The sequence below is a fragment of the Enhydra lutris genome, unplaced genomic scaffold, assembly GCF_002288905.1.
Source record: "Enhydra lutris kenyoni isolate GAN:26980312 unplaced genomic scaffold, ASM228890v2 scaffoldscaffold11, whole genome shotgun sequence".
Classification (NCBI taxonomy): domain Eukaryota; kingdom Metazoa; phylum Chordata; class Mammalia; order Carnivora; family Mustelidae; genus Enhydra; species Enhydra lutris.
Genome location: NW_019154095.1, coordinates 15,648,417 through 15,671,238, shown reverse-complemented (window position 1 = coordinate 15,671,238; position 22,822 = coordinate 15,648,417). Strand labels below are relative to the sequence as shown.

The 22,822-nt window shown below is 35.9% G+C and overlaps 1 protein-coding gene across 2 annotated transcripts in view; it reads left to right on the top strand.

Annotated features, from left to right (window-relative positions):
* Positions 1-22,822, top strand: part of LOC111144411 (cilia and flagella associated protein 97) — a 37,293-nt gene that overhangs the window by 1,955 nt on the left and 12,516 nt on the right. Inside the window, exons 2-3 of one of the 2 annotated variants that reach the window (XM_022498687.1) lie at positions 5,838-6,877; positions 21,800-22,068. In XM_022498687.1, coding sequence (XP_022354395.1) covers positions 5,854-6,877; positions 21,800-22,068 — 1,293 coding nt within the window. In that variant the 5' untranslated portion in view covers positions 5,838-5,853. Of the gene's footprint in view, positions 1-5,837; positions 6,878-21,799; positions 22,069-22,822 lie in introns of those variants that run through there. The other variant, XM_022498686.1, reaches the window with a different exon arrangement.

Below are 22,822 nucleotides of genomic sequence, written 5' to 3'. Positions count from 1 at the left end.
CAGGTTTCTTATATATTACATCTGTTGATGCCAGTTCTACATCTGGAACTACAAATAACAGCTCTAAAATCTTCATATCACGGTCCTTTAAATAACTGAGCATACCCTTTCTCTTAGCCATTACTTTTACTAACTATGAATCCCTTGTTCTATAAAACATTGATCATGACTTAGATTCTAGACTCTTCACCATAGCACTGAGAGCTAACTGCTTTTTTCAAGAAGTAGTTTGACCAAGCAGAATGTAATGCAGGTTACCCCAAGACTGCATATTGCTATCCTGGGATGACTTAAGAGCATTTTAATCTTTTGATTTCTCAGTCATGCTTTTGCCACTTGGTAAAGCTCCAAGTCTTTTTTCAGTGAACGTTCTTTGAACTTGGGCTCCTCAGTGCACCTGCCCTCCTCACCTTCCCTCATTCTGTGTCTGTGCTATTATTGTGTTATTATTTGGCTATTTCATAGTATACCTCCCCATTAGGTTTTTGGCTTATTAATTTTCCTCTGCTTGTTTCAATACAGCATAACCAGTAAGACGGCTGACTGTCTGGATTCAAATCCTGACTCTACTGCTTTCTAGCCATACGGTCTTTGAACATGTCAGTTAACCTCTGTGCTTCAGTTTCCTTGTCGTTGCCAGTATTAAATGGTCAGTGAAAATAATCAGGCAAATGATCGATGAAAGAGTGCTTAGAATAGTGCTTGGCACATCATAAAATCTGTGTGAATGTTAGCTTTTTTTCCACTTATCCGTTTGAATCCTTATTTTCAACTGTCCATATCAGTTTTTTTTTAATTCACAAATTTGATAAAGCTTGAAGTCATAAGAGGCATATTTGACACTTAATCAATTTAAATTATTAAAAACGTTTGAATTGCTAGGACTTAGTCTCTTCATACCTAATGTAAGGTGGTAAAATTTTTTCCTTTCAGGACTGTTGGGAAATTCTGAGGGTATGGAAGGGTATTAGCTCTAACTTGAATTATTTTGCCATGCACCTTCATAGGGAACTTTACATAGGTCTCACTCAAGGTTATCAGGGATCACAAAATTGACTTGATATGCCAAACGCATAAAGAGGAGGCATGCTGGAAACATTTCAAATTTAGTGACTTCCACAATTGTCACTCTCCTTGTCAGAAATACCTTTGTAATTCACTACCGTCTTTGGACAGGTGGTTTAGTCACACGCTCAGATTGGGATAGAGAGGGTCATAAGTTAAAGTTCTGAATTCTTGTTACCTAGGTTAACACTTTTTAATTGACTCGAGGCTACCACTGGTTTATTTAATTTGTGGTTCCCATGAGGTTTGTTCCAATTTACTTTGTTAGTGGAAAACTGCTACATAGCAAATAAATTCCAGCAAAATGTGTGGCAATCATTGACGTGTGTATCTAATTTTAACTGTACAGACCCTCTTTTTCTGCACAGACTGTTCCTAAAACCGTATTGCTAAATAGGTCCCATTTTCCTTTAAAAGTCCCCTTGATGAGAAGATCTTGTTATCTTGCAGTTTACTATTAGATAAATCATAGATATCATAGCAATGTATTTTAAAGGTTAAAAAAAAACCCATATCTTAGTTAAGGACCTTATTTTGAAGCAGAATAAACAGTGATTAATAACATGATCTTTAAACTTTGCCTGCCTGCCTGCCTGCAAATCCTGGCTTTGCCACTTACCAAGCTGTGTGACTCTGGGCAAGTTCTTGCTCTGCTTCATTTTTCTCATTGGTAAATGGGAATGATAAAAACCTCTTAACCTTATATATGTTTTAGCTATTAGTTGTACTAGAATAGTAGCACTAATACCAATGAGAGTTATGTTAGTAATTTTGTGTATTTCCTGAAAAACAAGTTTTTCTGAGGCATGATAGAATGATTTGGTGATTTGTTTTTGAAAGAGTTGTTTGTTTGTTTTTTTAAGATTTTGTTTATTTATTTGACAGAGATCACAGTAGGCAGTGAGGCAGGCAGAGAGAGAGGAGGAAGCAGGCTCCCTGCTGAGCAGGGAGCCCCACGTAGGGCTCAATCCCAGGACCCTGGGATCATGACCTGAGCCGAAGGCAGAGGCTTTAACCCACTGAGCCACCCAGGCGCCCCGAAAGAGTTGTTTTTTAAACTAAACTAGGAAAATTTATGCTCCAGGCAATGCCATAAAACCATTTGTTTTTAAATTTTGAAGAAACTTAAAAAAACAAATATTTTTTAAAGATTTTATTTATTTGACAGAGCACAAGCAGGGGGAGCAGCAGGCAGAGGCAGAGGGCGAAGCAGGCTCCCTGCTGAGCAAAGAGCCCAAGGCAGGACTCCATCCCAGAACCCTGGCATCATGACCTGAGCTGAAGGCAGCCACCTAACCAACTGAGCCAACCAGGTGTCCCAAAAAACAATTTTTTTTTTTTTTTTTTTTTTGAGAGAACACAGGGAGGCAGGGGTGGAGGGAAGGACAGAGGGAGCAGGACAGAGCTAATCTTAAGCAGGCTTTATGCTCTGTCTCATAACTCTGGGATCATAGATCTCACCACCCTGAGATCATGACCTGAGCAGAAATTGAGAGTCAGACGCTTAACCAGACTGAGCCACCCAGGCAACACCCCCCCCCCAATTTTTTAAATCTCAAAGGCATTTTAACCATGTAACAAAGTGAGAAAGAAAAAAAAAAAATTTACCTGTAACCCTTTTTTATTCCGTCCTTTGATATTTTGGATCAAAGAGTTAATTACCTTACAAAAGAGGGTAACTTTTGGGAATTTAATGGCAAAATAATGTTTGTAAGAGCTGGCCAGCATGCTGTGGCTGTTTTGATTTGTTGGTTTCCTTTTTGAACTCAGGTGAGCAGAGTTGGATTGACAATGATCAGTCATACTCTTTGTGATGTGGTGACCCATGATCACAGGCCTATGCCAGGCTCTTTATTTTTACCCTCTACTGGCTTCTTCACCCTCATTCCTCCTCTTCCCTCACAGCCTCATACTCTTAGCTGTTTAATAGCTAAGAACTGGTCCTTCCATCCCATGCTATGTCATTTTGTTCCCATGAGGAATTCAGTATCCTGTGTGTTTTAAGTTTTATATAATTGTTCATTTAATTCTCTTTAGTAAATACTATTTTTGTAGATCTTAGCTCATCCTTTTTGACTGACATATAGTATATCATATACAACATTTTGCTTATTCATTTTCCTCTTATTAGACTTTGCGGTTTTCCTAACTCATTGCTGTTAAAAACAGTAGTACTGTGATGAACATCCTTTACATGTGCCCAAAAATATAGTTCGTAAGTGGCAAAACCAAGTTTGTGCCTGACTCCGTTCATTCTTTTTCATTGTGCAGACTCCCAGTCTGCTTAATTTCTTGCAGGGACACTGTATAAAAACAGTAATGGAAATATTAAAAATGCAGTGAAATTGTTGGTTTTTTTCGAACAGGTCAACTTAATTTTGCCCTTTTCCCCTCTGGTTTTTGTTTAAATGCGTAAATTGTATTATTAATCCGGTATGGATAAACAGTTTTGTACTGTGCATTTTTCATGCTGATATATCACCTAAATCAGGGGTCCACAAACTTTTTCAGTAAAGGGTCAGTTGATAAATATTTTAGGCTTTGTGGGCTGTATAGTCTCTGTCACAGCTACTAAACTCTGCAGGTATAGTGTGATAGCCGTCAGAGACCATATCTAAACCTGTGGCTGTGTTCCAGTAAAACTTTATTTACAGAAACAGATGGCAGGTCAGATTTGGTTCATGCACAGTAGCCTGCTGACCCCTGATGTAAATAATTTTTTTAATGGAGTCATAGTATTTTTCCATTTAAGTTTTTTCAGTATTACAGGTAATACTATAATGCATACCATTCTTTTTAGTACTATATTCTTAGGATGAATTTCAGAAGTGAAGGTACTGATTCAAAAGGCTTATGGGTTTTTTATGGCTCTGAAAATTAATAGCCAAATGCCAAGGAGATAAGTTCCAATTTTTATAAATTAAGAGAGTAGACTTTAATTTGACATCTAAAACCTATTAAATATCTTTGAGGATTTGTGAAGAAGGCATCCTTCTGTTGATTAGAGTTTTGAAACTTATGAGGGCTTTGATCTGTGCTATGGGAAATAATATTTCTTGTATTTATTGTTTAGGTATAAAAATACATCTGATTTTTCTTTAAACTTTTAAGATCTACTTACATATCTTATCTCAATTTAAATATAATAATGTGTTAGAATTTTAAAACTCACATGTACTAACCATAAGAGACTCTTAATCTCACGGAAACAAACAGGGTTGCTGGGGATTGGAGGGAATAGGGATAGGGTGACTGGGTTATGGACATTGTGGGGAGTATTAGAGTATTAGTGCTATGGTGAGTGCTGTGAAATGTGTAAGCCTGTACAGACCTGTACCCCTGGGGCAAATAATACATTATATGTTAATAAATAAAATAAAACCCACCTGTACTTTGATTAATCTTCACTTAGCTTGATTTTCCCTGAACATTCTATACCATTTGCAGACTTGCAAATTTAATTTATATGAACAGCACAATTACAATTTTAGTATATTTTATTTTCTCAAGTACCTTGAACATCTGACAAGGGATACTTATGTATCTAATAAAGGAAGTCTAACTAAGCACTTAGACATTTTTAATAAATCTGGTATGTTATTAAATAAGCATTTAAAAGTTGATTTTGAATAGTTAAGTTTTTATGTTTATTATGTCAGAATCTCTTAAATCCTTCAAAACCTTTAAGGCAGAGTAAGTTACCCAATGATAAGATGTATTACCACACATACCTCTCATCTGTCTTATTAACCTATTGCATTAGTACTGATAGTTTGAGTTTGGTTGATTTTTAAATCATGTTTGTACTTGTTTTATAGGTTGCAGGATCACTTAAGCAATAAAAGGCTCCAGAGTATCATGGTTGATTGAGAATACAGATTACATTTTTTTTTATTGTAGTAGAATTAATCATAATTTGGATATACTGTATGCACAATTGGATTGTTGGCTGTATATTATTAGAGATTTATACGTACTTTTCCTTTAATGTACCTCATATTATTTGCCCTTTTGAATATCATTACAATTTTGAATATCATATAATAGCTTTCCATAGAAGTACTTTTTCATTTTTAAGAGTATTTTGTGTGTTTTGGTTTCCAGTACTAAATTTTCCAACTTGGACAGTGGAAACCCCTTTAAACTAGAGCCTTTGTTGTATTATCACCATATCAGGCATATTTGAATACTGTACCTTTTGATAACAGTAAAATCTCCCAAGCCCTTGTTTTTCTTTACCTCCAGAAATAGAATCAACTGCCTTCCAAGTCGTTAGAGGTTTTTGACTGATTGGTTTTTTTTGTTTGTTTGTTTGGTGTGTGTGTGTGTGTGTTTGTTTTTGTTTTTGTTTTTGTTTTTTAAATGGAGAATAGTATTAGAGGTCACATTCTAAATTCAGGATGGCTTAGCTGCTTTGGGGGAGGTTTAACACCATCCCTTCTTATTCTAAACTCTAATTGTACTTATAGAAGGCAGATTTTACTTAGGGTTCACCTAGGTGTATGGCTATTTACTGAGGTATATGTTTGTGATATCCTTGCCTTGAGTACTCTTGTGAACTGAGCTTATGTTTAAAATCACTGGTACAATTTATTACTACCCTTGTGCCTGATTATCGCTTACTGAGTTGTTTTTTTTTTTGGTGGCTTTTTTTTTTTTTGTCATTTCTCTATAATCAAACTTCTCAGTTTGGGATATGTAATTACTATAAAAAGTGAAAAGTACTGGGAAATTATTCTTTAGTTTGATGGTAACACTGGCCTCTTTTTCAGATATATTTTTACCACCATGGATCGGTTTATAGATGTATCAGAAGGTGAAGTGGACCATTCTTTCTTTGACAGTGACTTTGAAGAAGCAAAGAAATGTGAAAGTAACACAGTTTTTGGCAAGCAAAATGATCACTCTGAAGAGAGAATAGATAAAGATACAGAAAATGTAAACTTGAAATTTGGAATACAAAAAAAGGAAAATGAAAAAAAGGAGAAAATTCCTCCAGAAGAACACCCTGTAGAAAATGATAATATGCAAACCAGAAATTCTTTATCATTGACCACTCCAAGATCAAAAAAATTGTGGGATGCTACAACAGGGCATAAAGTACACTTGCCCACTCCAAGGAGAATTCCTAAAATTATAAAAGAAGGTGAGGATGATTATTATACAGACGGAGAGGAAAGCAGTGATGATGGGAAAAAACAACATGTCAGGTCCAAGTCAGCTAAACCATCTAATAACTTTAAAAAAAGCATAAGTAAAAAGTATTCCAAAAATAATTCCTCTTCCTCCTCTTCCTCTCTGTCTTCCTCATCTTCAAGTTCAGGCACAGATTGTTCAGATGCAGGGTCCGATAACTGTATTTCTGATTCATCGCCATCATTAAAGAAACGTCTATGTGGTGTAACCCACTTATCACCAAAACAGAAATATAAACCAGGAATGAAATCAGCAGGAATACAGCCTTCAAGCACTAAACCAAAAGTCAATGACTACCCTGAGGAATCGGAAGATACTGTGACAGATGTCACTCCTCTGTCAACTCCAGACATCAGCCCTGTTCAGTCTTTTGAACTGGGAGCATCAAATGATCAAAAAGTAAAAGTTAAAAGGCAGGAAAACGTGAGTCAAGAAGTATATGGAAATGTTGAAGATTTAAAAAATAATTCAAAATCTTTGAAATCAACCAAAAAAGGGCAAGAAAAACATGGGCCTGATCTCACTTCAAAATCTTCAGTGTTAGATTCCAGTTCAGACCACAGATACAAACAAAAAGCCTTACATGACACGATGGACCTCAATCATCTTTTGAAAGGTAATTTTCTTTTTAAAAGCTATAAATATTGGACAGATAGTAAACTTCATGGTATATTCAGCTAAATATCAAATACTGTGAATTTGCACTGATTTTTCTACTAGATATATTTTATTGTTTGGGATAATTGATGTAATAACTTTACTAAATATCCTATTTTACCTAAAAATACTTGGAATATCATTAGTTATAATATTGAAAAGCTAATGAATTAGGACTAGTAACTACTACCCTAATTTTGTTTAGTGTCTTACAAAGTCGCAAAGTCTGGAGGGACCATATAGACGACAGAAATGAGAGAAATGGAGAGAGCTGTTTTTCACATTTGAGAGATACGGGCATGAGATATATTTCACTTTCTTCTTTAAGAAAGGCAACAGTACTAAAAATAACCTGACCTGTTGTCTTCATATCAGAGAAAGTGGCAAGAAATGCTACCAAATGAAATTGTGGAATAAACTGTAGGGAACTATTCAGACTTTAAAGGTTAAAGAGGATTACTTGAAAAATAATTACCAAGTTGATGAAATAGCATAATTCAGGTGTCAGTTCCTTTAAGATACAAATTTTTTGAAGTATTATTGACACAGTAGTCTGTTGGTTTTAGGTATATATCACAGTGACTCAGTACTTTTATAAATTATGAGAGGATGCCCATGATAAGTCTAGTTACCATCTGTCACCGTACAAAATTATTACAATATTATTGACCATATTCCTTGTACTGTATATTACATCCCTGTGACTTATTTTATAACTGGAAGTTTATACCTCTTAATTCCCCTCACCTCTTTTGTCCCCCGCAACCCCTAACCCTTCCACTCCTCTGGTAAGCCACAGTTTGTTTCCTATATCTGAGTCTGTTTAGTATTGTTCTTTTGTTTGGGTTTTTAGATTCCACATACAAGTGAAAGACAAATGGTATATTTGTCTTCATCTTATTTCACTTAGCATCATACCCTCTAGGTCCATGGCACCACAAATGGCAAGATATCTTTCTTATCGCTGAGTAATAACTGCATTGTATGTATATATCACATCTTTATCCATTCATTTGTCTATGGATACTTAGGTTGCTTCCGTATCTTGACTATGGTAAATGATGCTGCAGTGAACATAGGGTGTGCATATCTCTTCAGATTGGTGTTTTCATTTTCTTTCAATAAATACCCAAAAGTAGATTGCTGGATCTTATGGCCTTTCTGGTTTTAATTTTTTGAGGAACTTCCATTGTGTTTTCTGTAGCCGCTGCGCCATGTACACTCCCAACAGTGTAAGAGGGTTCCCTTTTCTCTGCATCCTCAGCAACTCCTGTTGTTTTTGTATTGTTGATTTTAGCCATTCTGACATGTGTGAGGTGGCACCTTATTGCGGTTTTGGTTTGCATTTCCCTGAGGTTTAGTAATGATGAGCATCTTTTTATGTACCTGTTTGCCGTCTGTAAGTCATCCTGTCATCTTTGGAAAAATGGCTATTCAGGTCTCTGCCCTTTTTTTTTAAATTAAAGTGTAATTAATACACACTGTTAAAGTTTCAGGTGTACAGTGTAATGATTGAACAATTCTGTATAGTTCTCGGTGCCCATCGTGACAAGTGTACTGTGAATTTCCTTTCCTTATTTCACCATCCACTTACCCACCTCATCTCTGATAACCACTAGTTTGTTCTCTGTATTTAAGAGTCTGTTTTTTTGTCTCTTTTTTTCTTTGTTTATTTTGTTTCTGAAATTCCACATATGAGTGAAGTCATATGGTGTTTGTCTTTCTCTGACTGATTTCTCAGTATTATACCCTCTGGGTCCACCCATGTTGCAAATGAAAAGATCTCATTCTTTTTTATTGCTGAGTAATAGTGCATTGTACATATATACCACATTTTCTTTATCCATTCATCTATGTATGAACACTTGGGTTGCTTCCTTATTTTGACTACTGTAAATAATAAATAATCAGTAAACATAGGGGTTCATACATCTTTTCAAATTAGTGTTTTGTTTTGTTTTGTTAAGTAGGTTCTACACCCAGCATGGAGCCCAATGTGGGGCTCGAACTCATGACTCTGATTACAAGACCTGAGCTGAGATCAGAAGTTGGATGCTTAACCAACTGAGTCACCCAGGTGCCCCATAAATTAATGTTTTTTTATTTCTTTGGATTAAATACCCAGTAATGGAATTACTGGATCATATGCTATTTCTATTTTTAATTTTGTCAGGAACCTCCCTTACTGTTTTCTACTGTGAGTATACCGTTCTGCATCCCCATCAATAGTGCACGAGGGATTCTTTCTCCTGTCCTCACCAACACTTATTTCTTGTCTTTTTCATTTTAGCCATTCTGACAGGTATGAGGTAATATTTCATTGTGGTTTGCTCAGGTCCTCTGCTCATTTTTTAATCAGGTTATTTTTTTTATATTTTTTGAAAGTTTAAGTTCTTTATATATTTTGGGTATATAAACCAAACCCCTTGATGTATGATTCAAATATCTTCTCACATTCAGTAGATTGCCTTTTCGTTTCATTGATGGTTTTCTTCACTGCACAAAAGCTTCTTAGTTTGGTGTAATCGTATTCATTTTAGCTTTTATTGCCCTTGCCTGAGGAGACTAGTGCAAAAAAGAAACTGCAAATACTGATGTCAGGGAGCTTACTGCCTATGTTTTCTTCCAGGAGTTTATGGTTTCAGGTGTTACATTCAAATCTTTAATCCATGTTTAGTTTATTTTTGTATATGGTATAAGATGGTCCAGTTTCATTCTTTTGCATGTATCTGTCTGGTTTTTTTAACACCATTTATTGAAGAGACCGTCTTTTCCCCATTGTATAATCTTGTCGTCTTTGTCATAGATTGTATATGCGTGTGCTTGTTTTGGGGCTCTCTGTTCTGTTCCATTGATCTATGTGTCTGTTTTTGTGCCACTCCATACCATTTTGATTGCTATAGCTTTGTAGTATAGTTTGTAGTATAGTTTGAAATCAAGAAGTGTAATACCAAAAAAAAAAAAAAAGAAAGAAGTGTAATACCGTGTTTTTTTAATTCTTTCTCAGTATTGGTTTAGCTATTTGGGATCTTCTGTGGTTCCATACAAATTTTAGGATGCTTTGTTCTAGCTCTGTGAAAAATGCCATTGGTATTTTGGTGGGGATTGCACTGAATCTGTAGATTGTTTTGGGTAGTGTGACTTTTTAAGGATATTAATCTTCTAATCCATGAGCATGGTATATTTTTATAAGATACAGGTTTTTTTTAATTAGTAAAAATTTTTATTGCTTCCATCAATTTATTATTTTTTGGACATATCAATTCATTATTATTATTATTCTTTAGTGTGAAAGAAACAGTTTTTTCCAGGTGAAGTAAAAATAGCTTGAAACTTTATCTTTACTCTAGTAAATGTAACTGTAAAATAGTTACTTGAAGATAACATTTTTAAATTGTAAATTGTATTCTCTGTTTGAAATGCAGTTGAAAAAATAAATCTTTTGGTACATAATTTACATATGGTGGTAATGTAAGAGTATAAACAAATCCCTTAGGTAATCAAATGATTCTCATAGTCAGATGGGTAAAGTGTTTTGGAGGAGTTTACACTTGTCCCCTTTTTTATAGGTTTTCTTTTATCTCTGCTCTGATTGTGTACCTATTGATTGTTTAGTGTGTCTGAAAAATCAGGCTCTTGGAATTTGGCCATTATGTAGTTGTTAAGTCTCCACCCCCTCCACTCAATCTCTTAAAACTTTCAGGATTGAGTTTTTTTGTTCTTGCCCCTTTGCTTCTTCCACTAACAACCAGAGTGATCTTTTTAAAATAAAATCAGCCTTACTAGTTTCTTTCTTAACTCTTCCGTGGACTCACTCTTACGTTAAGAATAAAATCCAAATTCATTATTGTAGCCTAACAGAGTCAATGTCCAGTGATTCTCATCCCAGGCAGTATATTAGTGTCACCTGGGAGACTAATATTAAAACAAACACAGAACAAATACTGATGCCTAGGCGCCACAGAAATTTTGATGCAGTTAGTCTAATAGGCTATTACAGTCGATGAAAACCATTACTCTACATCGTGTGGATATTTCTTGCATCTCCTTTAAGAAAAAAAAAAAAACTTTTATTACCTTGCTCCAGTCACAGTGCTTCCTTACTGTTCCCAGATACTTTGTTTTTATGGGCTATTTCCACTTGCTGTTGCCTTTTTTCTTTGCATAGACACCTTTGGTTTTGAGTTTTATGGTATATATTCATCTCCTCAGAGATACTTTTTCCTGAACGTTCTATTTTTAGTAGCTTCACATTCCTGCCCCTGGCTCTCTGTCACAAAAGCCTGGTTTCCTTCCATCAGGATACTTATCAGACCCTGGAATTAGTGTAATTTGCTTATTTCTCCCACTACGGTATAAGCCACATGAGGGCAGGATCTTAGTCATTGCTAGAATCTTTAAATCTAGCAGCTATTGACACAAAATAGGCAATATTTGTTAGAGAAGGAACAAAGGGAAACTTCTGTTGTTGCATAGCTGCAATGGTCAGGAAGCGTATTTCATATGCTTCGCTGACATTTGATTTTTTTAACAATTACCTCTTAGATTGGCATCTGAAAGGATACATCTGTGCCGTAGTCAAAATTAAAATTGCTAATATATTTGATTAATATTCTTTTTTAGGGAAAATCTTTGTCAAGCCATCCACTGTAAAAATTTTCACTTTTAAAAAAAATTTTACAGCCACTTTCTAGTGTATAAGATCAGTTGTATGATTCATGAGGTTGATGATTGATCAAGTTGAGGACTTACCTGTCTTAAACTCTTCCAGATTGCCAGCGCACACCCCAGTGCTCTACCACAACAGTTTTCAAACTTTTTGGCCTTTGGACCAAAACATTCACACTCTTAAAAATTATTGAGGACCCCAAAGAGCCTTTTTTTGTGTGGGTTATATCTATAAATACTTATCATATTAGAAATTTAAACAGTATTAATTCATCTAAGAATAATGGTAATAAACCAATAATGGTAATAAGGATGTTTTATGAAACATAACTGTCTTTCAAAAAAATGAGTAATTTTTGCTAATCTCTGATGCATGGCAATAGAAGATAGCTGGATTCTTGTATTGGCTTCTGTATACATCTGTTGTGATATTTTGGTTGAAGTACATGAAGAAACACTGGCCTCACACAGATCTTTAGAAAATGGAGGAGTATTTTAATGCCCCTTCAGTTAATTTTAGATATTCTTTGATAGCAAGATTCCACAGGTATTAATTTGTTAAATGTTAGTTACAATGTGACATTTGAGACTAATTCATAGTGTATTATTGTATAACTTATTGATCTTATATTTTGAATGTGTCTTTTACCCTTTCATAGTTTTATAACAGAATTTATAGGTTATTTGGAAAATACTGGTTCGTTGAGCTTACAAATGACATTTCATAATACACTATATAGAAATTGTAGTTGTTAATATCACTACCAATCTCATAAGGAGGCTTTTGGGAAGCTTTCAAACTCAAGTTTGCAAAAAATCCTGATTTATACTAAAACACTCAGATTTTATTTTCACCAAAAAATACTGTCAGTTGTTTTCCTTGGAGTTGACAGAATTTTCATTTATTTATTTTTAAAGATTTTTTTTTTTTAAGTAATCTCTACACCCAATGTGGGACTTGGGTTCAACCCTGAGATCGAGTCACATGCTCTACCAACTGAGCCAACCAGACACTGCAACAGAATTTCTGTTTTTAAAAATAATTTCTGCAGTATAAAAATTGGAAGGTGTTTGAAATTAAATCATTAAAATGTATCTGATCAGGGGCGTCTGGGTGGCTCAGTCATTAAGCCTCTGCCTTAGGCTCAGGTCATGATCCCAGCGTCCTGGGATTGAGCCCCGCATCTGGCTCTCTGCTCAGTGGGAAGCCTCCTTCTCCCTCTTCCACTTCCCCTGCTTGTGTTCCCTCTCTCACTCTGTCTCTCTGTGTCAAATAAATAAATAAAATCTTAAAAAAAATTTTATCTGATGAGATAATGTAGACTGGTCACTGATGCTTTGTATTAATAATGTACATCTTAATATATTTGCTTTTTTTCTTCTGTGTTATTTCTAGTGCTGAGTTCTTAATTTCAAATGTGATGTATATGTCTTTAAAAGTAGCAGCCTAACATTTGGCATATAAAGTATCTCATAAAACTGTCTTTGGGGCACTCCTGATATCAGGTCACCATCTCAAGGTTATGAGATTGAGCCCTTAGTATGGAGTCTGCTTGTCCCTTTCTCTACTCCTACCCCCAACCCACGTGTGCTCTCCCTTTCTCTCAAATAAATAAATTTGTAAAAAAAAAAATTTTTTTTCTTTAAAATTAAGTTGAGGGGCGTCTGGGTGGCCCAGTCATTAAGTGTCTGCTTTCATCTCAGGTCATGATCCCAAAGTCCTGGGATCAAGCTCCGCATCAGGCTCCCTGCTCAGTGGGGAGCCTGCTTCTCCCACTCCCCCTACTTATGTTCCCTCTCTCACTGTCTCTATCTCTCTCTGTCAAATAAATAAAATCTTAAAAAATAAAATAAAATTGGGTTAAAAACAGTATAAATGGATGTTGAAAACAATGTTATAGAAAATTGGTTAAAATGTATAATATGACTTGCAGGTTTTATTGTGTTTTTTAATACTGTTTGACTAAATTATAATTTGCATTTTAAGGGCCCACTGTTCCATTTCTTAAGTACTTTTTGATTCCACAAATTACTAGTGTTTTTTAAAGATTTTATTTATTTATTTGCTAGAGAGAGAGAACGCATAAGAGGGGCTGGGGGAGGGTCAGAGGGAGAAGAAGAAGGCTCCCCACTGAGCAGGGAACCCAACTCAGGGCTTGATCCAGGACCCTGGGATCATGACCTGAGCCGAAGGCAGAAGGAGCCGCTTAACTGACTAAGCCACTCAGATGCCTCTCGATTCCACAAATTACAAGGACCACTCCGCTCTATCCTAGGACTGAGAGGGTGAGAGAGAGGGGACACATCCAATAACAAGGTTCTTGTAGGAAGAAAACACTTCACACTTTTGGAATTGTCAGATTTTTAAAAGCCACCTAATGGAAAATAATTTGTGATACCTGAGCTTTTTGTTCAGGACTGTCAATGATCATCTCTTTGTATTAGGATGATTTTGGATGCAGGAAACAGAAATTCCTAATGAAACAATGTTTTTTACCTAACAAGAATTCCAGAGATAGACCAGGTTTGAGAGTTGGCCAATTCAGTGGCTCAAAAATGTCATTAGAGACCTAGGTTCTACCACTGTGTTCCCCCAGCTGTGGTAATTGCTTCATTCTTATGCTAGTAGGGGATGTCTGCAGCAGTTTTTAGTATTTACATTTAGACATGAGAATGTCCAGAGAAAGGGAAACTGTCTCTTCCTCTGGCTCTCAGAATGCTTTCAACTGACTCACTGAAGTCTCATTGCCCAGAATTGGTTATGCTCCTATTTGTAAGACAGTCATTAGCGAGAGAATAGGATTATTATGGGCCTGACTCCCCCTGAAGTTAGGAGTAGGAATCAGGAGGAGGGAGGTCAGCCTTCCCTTAGGGACAGGGCTTCATGGGGTAGGTAGGTGTCTTTAAAAGTGAGGCGGGGAGATTTGTTAAGACTTAGGAGGAAAGTCAATATGTATGCTAAAAGGGACAAGCAGACTCCTTGTGTTTATCCACAAGGCCAGAGTTTCTCAAGCTTTAATATGCATTGCATACAAGGGCAGGCACTGGATAGCTCAGTGGTTTAAGCAACAGACTCTTAATTTTGGCTCAGGTCAGGATCTAAGGGTTGGGAGATTGAGCACCTCATCTGGCTCTGCCCTGAGCAAGGAGCCTGGTTAAGATTCTCTATGTCCCTTGCCCTCTCTCCCAGGGGGAAAAAAAAAAAGCATGCATACAGGTCATTTGGAGAGCCTCTTAAAGCAGATTCTGGTTCATTAAATCTAGAGTAGAAAACCCAAAGAGCCACATTTCTAGTCAATGCAGAGGTGATACCAAAGCCGATTCAAGGACCTTAATGTTGAGTTTCAAGACATTAAAAATCTATTTGGTTTCATTGTAAATAAATGATGTATCCCTCACTATTCCTATCTAATTCATTTTTGAAACTTAGTTGGATATGGAAAGCCTAAGAATTATTCCCACCCAAAATCCCTAAACAATTTCTCCAAATATAAATGAAGTAGTGAAACACTGTTCAGCACAGGAACTAAGCTAAATGTAGAAGGAAAATTTATTCATAATGCTGCAAGGTAGGAAGCCCCGATCTGAGTGACCTGATTCTAAGTACTGCTCAGAGCTTTTAAAGGCACAGGAACAAAGGTGGCATTTTGCCACTTGGTCCATCTGTTACTGGAGTCCTTAATACAACAATCCACAAAGGTTTTTTATAATAGTAAAAGATTGTATACACTAATTATAGCTATCAGTTTATTGCATAAAGCATTTCTTTGTATTACTTCAGTTTTTCAGAGTTGTGATTCATACTGTTGATCCACTGTTTTTCAGATCCAAGAATAATTTCCTAAGTTTTCTTTTTTTCATAAAACTAAATTGTTGGACCTTGTGAGACGGAGATGTGTGCATGGCCAAGCTATTCCTTTTGTGCACTTATTTCTCAATATGTTTTATCACTTTCAACGTCTGTTCTGTGGGCTGTTCTAGACCTCTTTGGCTGAGCTAATTTCTTCACAACCTTTTCCACCTAACCTGAAGAAGACAAGAGTGATAATGCATAGCACATCCTACAAATTATGAGCAGGAGATGTGATCCTATCAGAGAACAGCTGAGGTGGGAACATAGCGTAATCTGCACCCTCTCAATTTAAACATTGTCACTAGCTTCAATGCAAAGATGCAATGAAATAGTTTTATTGTTTTGAGAAAAAAAAATTTAATTATTAAAATATTGGGCCACAGTTCAGATGGTGAGGGATGCCTATAGAGCCAACAGTATTAATGTTATTTATTGGTTTAAAATAACATGTTAACAGGTTTGTAAATTTGAACTATAAAATATTAAGCCTCTAAAACAAAGGTTAATCAAGGAATGTAAAATCAGGCATCCCAATTACAGGCCAGAGAATAGGAAACAGTTTTGAACTTGGTTACAGTGAACAGTGAGGTGAAGAAAATTCTAGAAGTGGAATCAGAAGACTTTTGGCTTCTGAGTGTTATCCATGTGACCATAGACAAGCAGTAACTATTCTGTGCCCCAATTTCTTCATTTGTAGAATGAGGCAGTTGATAGGTGGCTAAGGTGTATTCTAAATTCAGGGTTCTGGGGTTCTGTAAGAACTGTTAGAAGGGAAGATTAGTGTAGCCTAGTAGTATTAGATATTTGATTTTATTTATCTGATAGCTGACTTTAAAGTAGATCTTGAAAATTTAGTAGAATTTCTAAATATTTCAGCTTCTTTTATCTCAATAACATGACTGATTTGGGGGACTTCCTATCCCCACCCCAAGCCTGTCTTTGCTATATTTATGTTGAAAAGGTGTGGTTGGAATTGGTTCTTTGGCCTTGAGCTGTAAAGCATTGACTAGGCAGGCAGAGAGAATGTTTAAAAAATGAAATAGTGGAGTAAACAAAAGTTTATATATTGGGTTATGACATGAGTGTGATATTTGCAGAACAATAAATAAATTGACATGACTAGATCTGAAGGTGTGTTTCAGTCTTTGTATAGATAAAATCAGGTCAATTTAGGAAGAAACTTGATGGCAAAATAGACACATTTTAGAAATGCTCCTCCTCAAATTTTACCACCTAGGTTCTGTATGAAATAATTAGATAGCTCATTAGAGATGTATTCTGAAAAGGAAAAGTAATATAAGAGGCGGAAATGTGATTAAGGAAACCCTGATGAGTAAAGAAAGTGGTTAAGCTTACTGCTAAACTGACACCAACACAGGATGGATGAAGCGAAGTACCTTACTCGAGGGAAAGGTCTGGATCCTGTTTTACTCCATAAAGAAGAGGCTGCCTGTCCTGAGATGGGCTGCTACCCCATCCTCCCTGGTGGCACATCTTAGCCCTTTATTGACAGGCTGCAGCAAACAGGATTCAGAGAGGGGCGTAGGAAATGTCAGATATTCTCAACTCACACCAAGTGTTTATCAACTTTTGAGAAAAGCTAGAATCCGCAGAGAGGCACCAGACTCACAGATGAAGAACATAAACTTGAAACAGAGCTCAGTGATTTTAGAGAGAGGCTGCAAGGACAACACTCTTTTCACTAATAAAACTAAGGCATGATTTGCCTTTTATGTTCTCCTGTCACATGTGCATAGTGGTTTTCCGGGTCTACACTACAATGACAGCACTCTGCAATGAACAAAGAAGCAGATATGAGCATCCAGTTGTCTTCTTTTAAGCCAGGCATTAGTATTTGCAAGACTGTTAAACTCTGCCCCTCTCCTCACTAATTTCTTTTCGTTTTTTATAAAAGAATGATGTTTATCTGTCATTGGTTTATTTTCAGATGAATTAATGTCTTCACTTGATCTTAGCCAAAAGGCCGAGAAGTGATTGAATTAATGTCTTTAAAGTTTTTTTTTTATTTCTAAAATGGTAAATATTGATAAATATAACTCACATAAACATTCTTTGGAGGGTCCCGAGATCAAGAAATTTAAGAACTTCTAGGAGGATAGAATTAGAATTAATCATTTCTGGTGTATTAGAGAAAGAATTAACATAGTTAATCTTCCTAAAAAGGGAAAAAACAACAAAAAAGCATTTTAAAAAAGGAAGATTGGAGAAAGAGCTCAAACAGTATAAGTAGATGGTTTTAACTTACCAGAAGATACCATCAGGGCATCTTTAAGAATTTAAATCAAATCCAAACTAAAAAGACATTTTAAGTAGTATAGGAGGAATGAAAATAAAGAGGAGAAAATGGAAGTATCAATCCTAATAGTTTACAAAATAAAATTCAAGATGGGAAAAGCACAAAAGGGACAAAGAAGTGTTTTACATTAATAAGCTGACCAAATCTACAAAAATGATTGAACAGCCATTGATTTGAAATTTGTGATAAAAAGTAGATCAGAACTAGATCATGAGATGAGCAAAACCATAATCACTCTGGAAGACTGATTGATAATTATATTGTACACACCAAAATTAACAGCCTATGTATGGGCTGTATTTTGTCTGTTATACAGTATTTTTTTTTAAGGATTTTATTTATTTGACAGACAGAGATCACAAGTAGGCAGAGAGGCAGGCAGAGAGAGAGGAGGAAGCAAGCTCCCCGCTGAGCAGAGAGCCTGATGTGGGGCTCCATCCCAGGACCCTGGGATCACGACCCGAGCCGAAGGCAGCCGCTTAATGACTGAGCCACCCAGGCGCCCCTACAGTATTTTTTTTTAAGTGATGAAATGCCAGTTACTATTGCTAAAAATCAAATCACCCCAACACTTGGGGTGTGGAGAGACTCAGAAGCTGGGTGACTTGACAGTGGGGACTGGAGCCCTCTGAGTGCTGGTTTATTGACATGTCAGGTGTTTAGGGTTGTAAGACTTAAAGACCAGGACAGCTGAAAGAGGGCCCACATGCGGCTTTACATGTGTCCTGGCTTCTTCACATATGGCAGCCTCAGTACAGCTGGATTTCTTAACATGGTGCTCAGGGCTCCAAGTACAGTGTTTAGAGAGACAAGGCAAAAACCTCATCACCTTTTATGACCTAGCCTCAGAATGTGACCATGCCAGTCGCATAGCATCATTTCTTCCATATTCTATTAAACAGTTATAAGCCTTCCCAAATTTAAGAGGGAGGGACACATACCTTCCATCCTAATGGGAGGACTGTCAAGTTTATGGACAGGTTTCAAAACCTCTTCAACCTATGGCCACACGTTGATTTGCATTCCTTCAGATACGAGAGCACATTCCCCGTTTCTGAAGATCCCACTCCCTACCATGTCCCACCTCGACATCAAGGGTCTAAATCTGGTCCAAGTACAGCTAAACCTCCTCACTCATGGTTCCTCAGTCATAGCTCTTTGAGTATTTGGACAGTCTTCCTCCAGGAGAGATTAGGAAGTAGTAGATATATTTTCAAGTCACCTAAGTCCTGGTTCTTTTATATTCTCCTTATAGTTTGACTGATAATTGATCAGTTCCTTTTTTTTTTTTAAGCCTATCCCTCTCCCCTTTCATTAGTATGGATAAAGTAAACCATTGGTCCTTTGAGCATCCTTCATGGGATTCTGCTTAGCCAGATCCACCAGTGGCAGGTATTTTCCCCATTTTCCTTGTTGCCACAGCCAACAGTTTTGCTAAAATTCTGCCACTTCATCTTCTACATCGACCATCTCCTCCAGACCCTTCCAGCTCTACTGTCACCTGGTCTCAAAGCTAATACCTCGTATTTTAGGTTTTTGTTACAGTAGTACCCTAATTCCTGGTACCAGATTTTGTATTAGTTACTGTTGCTCTGATAACAAAACCCAAAGCTTAGATGTGTAAAGCAACCTAGGATGACTCAGAGGACTAGGATCATAATGCGTGCGCATAGCCCCTTTATGTGGTTTTATTTCCTCACAAGGTGGCAGCCTCAGTCTAGTCAGACACAGAGGGTGGCTCAGGGCCCCAAGCACAAGTATTCCAGCAAACAAGGTGGGAGGGTGGTGGGGTATTGCATCTCCTCCTTCCCTAGCCTTGAAAGTCACAATTTGGGCTGTATCATTTTGGTCCACACAGTCACAAGCCTGCCCAGATTCAAAGGAAGGGGATAGGAAGAATGTCACAGAATTCCTTATCTGACAAGTTGTTCATAAAGAAGACAAAGAAATCTAGTAAATTTGATCATTATTCTTTGAATTGTGACCCCCCAACTACAAGTATTGGACTTTTTCTTTAAACCTTTAAAAAATAAACCATTGGTAGTGGTTTTGGTCTTTTTTTTTTAAATAGGGATCATAAACATGCCTACAATGGATTTTTTTTTAAGAATTAACATATTAGTAAGGACTTAATATAGCATGGAATAGAATTTCTGGTGATAGCATAATGTAAATTTTTTAAATGCTGTGTCTCAGCTTAGATGAAAGTAAAGCTGATACCACTAGTGAGTGATTTGTGTTAGATGACTGACTCAGTAAGTAGATCTAGTGATGATGGGCATGATATTGAAACACTATAGAGAGTTGGAACAAAATTGTTTTGTTAAAATTAGGAAAACAATATTTCTTAAATACGTGAGTTTAAATATGTATGTACATATTTATATAAATGTTTGTATTCCTGAAAGTTTATTCAAGTTAAACTTTTTTAGATCTTAACTTTTTTAGATCTTAATTGAAAAAATAATGAGCCAAGTATTTGAGGTTGCCTCATACTAAAGCATATAACCACTTTAGAAAAATGTAATAGTGATATCTGGTCTGAGTATATAAGTAGTACTCCATATATACTTTTTCTGTCGTGGAAAGTTAGAATACTATTTTTTTTAATAAATTAGATTGAACTTCCTTTGTTAATTTTTTTTGCTATTGCCTTATTTTGCTTCTAAAAACTTTTTTTAAATGCCATTAGGAAAATAGCTTTTAATCCCTTTAAAATTTAATTTTAAAGGCTTTCATATGTGGCTAAATTAATTCAGGAACCTTATTAAATTCTACAAAATGTGCATTTCTTGGAAGCAAGATGATTGAATTATGTACAGTGCACCTGGATCTTTCTAAATATGTTCTTCAGGTTTTGCCATTAACTTGGTATGATTTTCAACAAATTACCAACCAGTAATTCTCTCATTTTTCCTATCAGAAAGCCATTTTTAAAAATCTTTTTAAGTTTTTTAAGTTTCTGTAATCTTTGATAGTCTTTGGCTTAAACATAGGGAGGTAGACTTCCAGTTCTTTTGACTTTGTTCAAAAGATTTGACTTTTCTGCACAGTCACATTTTAAAATTGGGGTTCAATTTTTAAGGGGAGGGATTCTTCCCCTTCAAGCCCTCTGCTTTTAACAGTGTAAAATGCTAAGCAAGTAAAAAAATTAAAGGAACTCAAGTGCAAACTAATAATAGTTACTTCTTAAAAAAAAATACTGTTAACAAATGTTCCAGTCAGTTAATCTGATAGGTTATACTCCTTTTTAGTACAGAGTTAAGCTGAAACATTCAGCAAGTTTAATATTTTTAGAAATTTTGAACAAACGTTTAGTAATTGTGACTTGCTGAAAATTGTTACAGAAATTTAAAAATTAAGCATGTTAATAAAATTTCATTTGCTAACAATAGTATGCAAAATATTTTATTTTTTATATAATGTATTTATTTTGGTTTATGTTTAATTAGGAATAAAATGTTTGACTTTTACTGTAGCAGAATTTGTTTCAATGTTAATATTAAAAACCATAAAGTATTTTCAGATTAATTTGAAAGTTTCAGCATATTCTGGATTTGTTTTTGCCAGTTTTTAACCCTTGTTTCCATCAGTCATTGCTGAGAACATTTTATATTTTAAGTATGCCCTCCAGTTAATAAAAACAGTCCAAGTTGGAAGTATTGGTGTGTTGATGCACTTAACCAGAGGTTTCTAACCTCCCCAACTACTGAGCTGCCTTAAGGAAACATAAAATGGACACGACAAGGGCATTTTCTATAAATTATACCTGCCATAGAACTCGTAACATTTACATTTCTTAATAAAATATTTTCACCATTCAGCATGTAACTTTTATTCCCAAAGAATCCAACAAAACTTAAAATTCTAAGCTGCCTCTGAATTTCTTTCAACATAGTTGTAGTCTGGATGTCATTAACACTATTTCATACATACCTTTCCATGAATTAATAGTTTGCATTTTTAAGAGTTAAGCATCAATACACACCACCATGTTGCTGTGCTCCTTCAGTCATTTTTCCTTTTCTTGTTCACTTCTATAGCTTTTCTGCAATTAGATAAAAAAGGACCACAAAAACATCACTTTGATCAGCCTTCCGTAGCACCAAGGAAAAACTACTCTTTCACAAGAGAGGAGGTGAGACAGATTGATAGGGAAAATCAGAGGCTTTTGAAAGAACTGTCAAGACAGGCTGAAAAATCAGGAAGCAAAAGTACGATTCCTAGAAGATCGATTGTTCATCCCCCTAAGTTGTACCATAGTGCCCTCAACAGACAGAGGGAACAGCAAAGGATTGAAAGAGAAAATTTGGTAAGTAACTAAAAATTTTTAGTCATCAAAGAAAATGAATTGTAATGATTTGTAAGGCCAACTTAACAGGAAACGAGCTACAGCCACATTTTAATAATGTGAAAGTAAGTATAGATATGTATGGTATAAAATACATAATGAGCTATGAGTGCTTTTTATTTTTCATCATCAAGCTGTATTTTAAGGGAATGTTAAATGAAAATACTGAAAGCTCTCTTACTTGGCTAGGTGTGTTAAGTCAGACAGTAGTACAGGAAATGGTATTCCAAGGATCAGATACGCATATCTTCTGTGAAGTGTTCAGTCACTAGCCATATCTGTTTCACTGTATTATATCCTTGCTGGGCTGCTACTTGAATGTGTGAAAGACATTGATTATTAAAAATCCCAAAGTTAACACTTCGGTGTTCTAAGGTATATGGGGACTGTTGAAAATCTTCCCATTAAAAGCTATTCTTCGTAGCCTGTGATTTTCTTCGTAAAATTACACTCATCATAATTGCCGATGTCTCCTGGGCTCTGAACTAAATGCCATTGTTCCAAGTGTCTCCAAATATTAGCTCTTTGAATCCTGCAATTTCTTTCTGGTAGGTATTGTTTTCATCCCCTTTTTACTGATAGAATCACTGAGGCCAAGGGGGACAAGGTAACTAACCTGGGGACACAGAGCGAATGAGTAAAGGGCTGAGCCAAGATTTTAACCACAGGTATTGTCTTAAACTAAAATTAGACCCTAATGAGTGCACAAATTCAG